Source organism: Poecilia reticulata, linkage group LG21 (genome assembly GCF_000633615.1).
Source record: "Poecilia reticulata strain Guanapo linkage group LG21, Guppy_female_1.0+MT, whole genome shotgun sequence".
Classification (NCBI taxonomy): Eukaryota; Metazoa; Chordata; class Actinopteri; order Cyprinodontiformes; family Poeciliidae; genus Poecilia; species Poecilia reticulata.
This window is the reverse complement of record NC_024351.1, coordinates 5,802,194-5,807,629: the sequence shown is the minus strand read 5'-3', so window position 1 is coordinate 5,807,629 and position 5,436 is coordinate 5,802,194. Positions and strand designations below refer to the sequence as shown.

Genomic DNA, 5,436 nt, shown 5'->3' with positions numbered 1-5,436 from the left:
ACTGTGAAGCCTCTGAATAACAGATACACCTGCCAGTTTTTTGAGGGAAGCAGAAAGAAGATAGAAGCTCACTACACACCTTTATCTACAGGTAAGGAACTTTGYTTGTGTCTTTAAGTATTGAAGGAATCCAGCTGCATCTGCCKGTTTTASCTTAGCAGATGTCATGTACGTCTTTAGTGTTTTTAAGTTGACTTGATCTGCAGAAGTTCAGCTGCTTCCTCCTCTGAGATAAACCAGATGAAAACGATCCAATCAGGTTGCTGCTCCGTCTCCTCCTCAGGCCCCCCCGCCTCGTCTCCTCTGAGCTTCATCATGTTGACTCTGAAGATCACAGGACTGATCCTGATGGTTGGAATCACTGTTGGTATCATCAGAACCAGAGGTGAGGAAACTCGGCTACAATGGAGACAATTTACACACTTTAATCACTTTATTCTGTTTTTCACTGCAGGAAGAAAAAAGCCTCAGAAAGACATTAAAGTAAGAGAAACAATCATGAAAAATACATTCATAGACCTTTTATATGTAACGGTTTTATCCAGTTAATGTCTGTTTTTTCCTCTCAGGTTCATTTTGCTGCTGATGACGACACAGTGGATTATGAAAATGATGGAGAACGTTCTGCTGCCGCCGCACTGCACTGAGCTTCATCACACCAGTTAGTTTATAGAAAAACGCTTTATTTTGATGTTTCATCTATATGTATGAGTGTCTTTTTGTTTTTACTTGTTTACAGATTAAATTGGCTAAGGAATAGCTAACAGATAAATATAATATCTAAAATAAAGACCTATTTTCAATGAAACTTCAAATTCAACTGTTGATACTACAAACTAATCAGGGATACTACGGTGCTTTAATAAAGCATTATCTAAGTTTTTCTTCTTGCGCAGTTATTTTTACAGGCTGACTCGCTGTTAAATGTCATTTTTAGTCATAAACTCATAAAATAAAACGTAATAATTGCATTTAAAGCGCACACGGGTCTCGTACACGCCAGATTAAGGAAGGATTGATGGTGGATGCTATTTTTATGCCACCGAGCCACACAGAAGCACAGAAAATAATTTGCTCATCTACGTGAAATTCGAACTACGAACAGATGCATCATGGGTAATGTAGTGCTAAACGAACAGACTGACTTTTAACAGAAACCATCATTAAAGAACTGTTGCTGTTTAATCAGGTTGTTTCTCTGAGGCTGCAATTTGTTTGACCTGACATTTTTTTTTTTACCTAAAACATTTAACTGACAGAAAAAAGCTAAAACTGAGGAAATGACATATAAGTGAGTGTCAGTAGCGCTGAGGAAGAGGCCCACTGCTGCTTTAATTAAACCAGTGACATAAAGGAAGTGACTAAACTCACCTTTCTTAGAAGAGCAACAGACGTAATTCAGCCTCCAAGATAAAAGAAAAACAATGTTTATTGATATAAATACAATTGGGAAGAATTATGCTATCGTTATTCTTTGACAAAAAGTTTGTGTTTTTCCTCTATTTCCTTGTTCATGCTGCAATGCATTCTGGGTAAATAACGTCTAACGGTCCAACCTTCACTTGCTCCATCCAGCCAAAACAGTAATGAGTAACATCTTTATTCCTTTTTCATTTGAACCGGAGCTCGTTGAAATCTATCAGAATGATGAAGATGAGGAGGACCAAACGAGGAAGAGGACAGAGTTGGCCAAGAAGCTGCTGCCACTTCTGCTGCTGCCATCAGGTTCATAAATGAAACAATGAATGACACTTATCTCTGGTCTGGTGGACTGTGTGATCCGGTAAGTAGTTCTACATCTGTGTCTGGTCCGGTTACAGCTGTTTAGGTTCCAGTCTTAAGGACGTAAACGGGCCGGCGGTGGTGCCGCTGGTACCACTACCGCAGAGCTCTGGTAGCATTTAAAAGAGCCCTGCCTGTCTGATCTGTAGCTCTGTATTGGATCCCGTGTCGGTCCAATCTGTGGTTTTATATTCAGTACCAGCAGCAATAGCTATTAGCTCCGTTAGCATTTAGAAGAACTTCCAGCGCTGTGGGTCTGATGCTTCTCCCAATGTTTTTTTTTTTTTTTGTTGCGCTCTAGCCGGTGGCAGCAGGGTTTGTGGATAAAAACTCTTGGCACGGCATTTGTTTTTAACTTGTGAAGGTAGCGATTACCAGTTTGAGTCTCCATCAGTTTTGCTCGTACAAATGACTCAAAATTTTCTGGGGAAAAATGTTGAGAGCACATATTTAGTTCCGTCAGAAGTTGTGTCCAACTCTGGCTCTCTCGCACTGCGCTCTTCCTTTTTTTGTGTGTGGGAAGCATCCAGATTCAGTTAACTCAGGTAAAGTTAGGCTTCCTGTGTTTACTCTGTAGATTCCAGTACAGAATGGACCAAAAGGTTTCATCAGCCTATCAGGTGAAAAAATGTCGACCTCCACGGGTGAGAACTATAACAAAAGATATACATTTTTTGAAGTAATGATGAGTTTTGGCTTATCACAAACAGAATTTTTTTAGTTAATAGGAAAATTACAACATAGTTTCCTTTTAACAAAAAAATTGGAAACATGTTTCTCTAACCTCGGATCCTACAAGTTTATTCATAATCTGTTTGATGCACCAGGAAGCCAGTTCTGTTTGTCTGTTCACAGATGCAGAACCATTTCAAAATAAAAGTTGGCTAGAAAAGTCTGAATCATCTTCTATAAACCTCTAATGCTCAGTTTTTTCTCCTTAATGTATTATTATTATTGTAAACAAGTAAAAKATTAAATTTTAGCCATTGCAGTTCAAGTTCAATTTTAGGAACGCAACAATCATGATGCAATGATAGCAGACAAGTGGAGGAGTAATATTCATATTTTAACTTCAGKCACTAAATTAATATTTCCACTCATCCACTGCTCAGGTTTGCACGACTGATCAGTTATGAGTTCATGGTGACTCACAGTCTCAGACGCTGGGTGAGCAACAGACTGCCTGGTGAGGGGGAGGCTGTCGCTGAAATAACTGAGAAAACTTAAATATATTCATTAGCACTCAGACATTTTGCTGCAGATGAATAATTTGTCMGTAAAAGTTCAGGGAGTACGCCACCTCTCGTCCAATGGCTGCTGGAACAAACCTACACAGATCAGGATGGACAGATAACACTGCAAAACACAAACAGGTCATTTGGTGTAGTTTCTAGTAAAAATGTCAAAACTAACTTATAAGTAACTTTTCAGCAGGATATAGGAGCTTGTTTTAAAAAGTTCTAGTTCCATCATCAGATTATTTGACTTATAAAATGAGAAAAAGGTCTTGTTATAAGTGAAATTATCTGCCAGTGGAACARTTCCTCTGCAGGTTTTCATCAGTAGGTCTCTATAAATGCTGGACGCCTTCATGCATCACACGGGTTTTCTGAAGGTGGAAGTTGATCCTTTCTGTCTGTCGCCTCTGCTGTTCTGATCGGCCTTCTGAGATTATTCATGGTTTTCAGATTATTTCTGGACATGTTGTACTGCAACATGTCTCCAGATCTGGCAGAAGAACCATCCATGGTTTTATGATTGGAAACAATAAACACACAACTGAAAACTAATTTGGTTGGTTTTTTCTGTTGCATTTGATACTTTTGCTTGTTCGTTTCCCTCATATTCATTTTTCCTCTGTTACCTCAGATCACCTCACAGCTCCATGTTAGTCAGTATCCATCCTCCACAGTACATTTACTAGCCAGTTACTCCCATCCTTTGTCAGATCCTTGTGTTTGTGTGTCATCATGTCTGATTTTCTATGATTTTTGCCTTTGATTTTTCAGTTCTTTGGTTTATTTTTGACGTTTCTTTGCTTCCATGTTCCTTGTCTGATTTGGAGATTTTGTTCTAGTTTTATGTTGGGTCAGAGTTAATGGACGCCTTCATTTGGGCCACCGTAGGAGAAACTTAACTCTGTTAAACAGCAGCTTAAAAACCTAAAGGAAGTTTTTACACATCATTACTGGTATTCTAATAAAAATCAGAGTGATGATGTTTGGTGTTATTCAGCTGAAAACATGCTGGACGCTGGTTTTGCTGGTACAAACTGTTGGCTAATCTGAGACATTGCAACATATTGCACTTCCTCTTTCATCTGAAAGTTGAATTTATTTACATTTTAGGGCTTTCTAAGATCCTGGGTAAGAGACGAAAAGCACAAGATGGGATGGTTGTATCTTATATTAACATAAATTTGCTTTTTAGAAATATGGTCTTCATCCTGTTTTTWAAAAAAACGATGAGTTAATGGTATGGAAACCAAATGACGTCATGCATGGTGGGTGTTGCTTTGTTCATAATAATAACTGAAAGAAGGAAGTTACATCGTCTTCACTTGGARGCTGAGAGAGTTGAACAACGTCCTGCAGCCGCCGGACTGACAGGAAATGGCCAAACTGGAGATATTTCTGCTCTTTGTGCTGCAGCTGGAAGGTAAATATTTCACTTACATGTTGATTAATAACCCTAGAAAACATTTTCAAAACCATGTCAATTAACTTTTTAAGGGTTTAAGATATTAAGGTCAATTATATTTTATAAAATGAAAACTATCTGTGGAGCATCAGAAAACCTTTTAGAGGTCTGAAGAAGTTCTGAATGAAAATAAAGTACAATTAAGTTAAACTCATTAAACATTTGATTTGCTGACTCGTTTATTTTCCTCTTTTGTTCGTCGCTGTTTTCAGCTGATGTGAGCATAAAACTTCAGATTTTGTCTTTTTCTGTGAAAGGTATCAGTGGAGATGAACCTCATTTCTATCACACCGTTGGAGATGATGTTGTGTTGCCTTGTGTTGGTCCATCTTCTCCATCGTGCCTCAGTGTTAGATGGCTTTATAATGACATTGTTAACAGCTCGACTGAGGTCAAAATCACAAATGGAAACATTAACCAGAAGTCAGTTAATGCAGCCAGGCTGAGTTTGGACACTGACTGCTCTCTGGTCATAAAGAGCATCATTCCTGAGGATGCTGGACGTTATACCTGCCGGAGAGGAAACACAGACAGCCTAATGCATCTGAATATTTTATCCAGTAAGTATTATTTAGTTACATTTTTTTTTAATATAAAATACACCGAGTGTGTGTGGAGAGGCAGGCATCCTGGGATGGCCTGCAGGATGAAGAACCTTCTCAATCTGGGTTTTTTTGTACTTTTTAAAATCACCATAATACTTTTAACAGAATAATCACAAAGTAAAAGTGATTAAAAAATATCTACTGATATATGACATATATTCCGCCATCTTGTTTCATTTCAGTCTCTCCATCTCCACCAGCTGGTGATGCAGCAAAGGATGGAAATATAAATCTACAATGTTCTCTGTGGAGGTTTTTAAGCACCAGTTGTTCAGATAACAGACTCGTCTGGATAAATGACACAGGAAGTGAACTAGTTGGTGAAGATGTCTCCAACCAGAGGACCAGT

At 38.5% G+C, this 5,436-nt stretch overlaps 2 protein-coding genes across 3 annotated transcripts in view; both read left to right on the top strand.

Annotated features, from left to right (window-relative positions):
• Positions 1-998, top strand: part of LOC103457191 (uncharacterized) — a 58,181-nt gene extending 57,183 nt beyond the window's left edge. The window contains exons 7-9 of the mRNA XM_008397160.2: positions 284-385; positions 455-483; positions 570-998. Coding sequence (XP_008395382.1) covers positions 284-385; positions 455-483; positions 570-647 — 209 coding nt within the window. The 3' untranslated portion in view covers positions 648-998. The remainder of the gene's footprint in view (positions 1-283; positions 386-454; positions 484-569) is intronic.
• A 2,278-nt stretch (positions 999-3,276) lies between these two features.
• The window catches only part of LOC103457194 (uncharacterized), a 19,133-nt gene continuing 16,973 nt past the window's right edge, over positions 3,277-5,436 (top strand). The window contains exons 1-3 of one of the 2 annotated variants that reach the window (XM_008397161.2): positions 3,279-4,440; positions 4,740-5,042; positions 5,270-5,436. The exon at positions 5,270-5,436 is cut by the window's right edge and continues 1 nt beyond it. In XM_008397161.2, coding sequence (XP_008395383.1) covers positions 4,395-4,440; positions 4,740-5,042; positions 5,270-5,436 — 516 coding nt within the window. In that variant the 5' untranslated portion in view covers positions 3,279-4,394. Of the gene's footprint in view, positions 4,441-4,739; positions 5,043-5,269 lie in introns of both variants that reach the window. The other variant, XM_017302336.1, reaches the window with a different exon arrangement.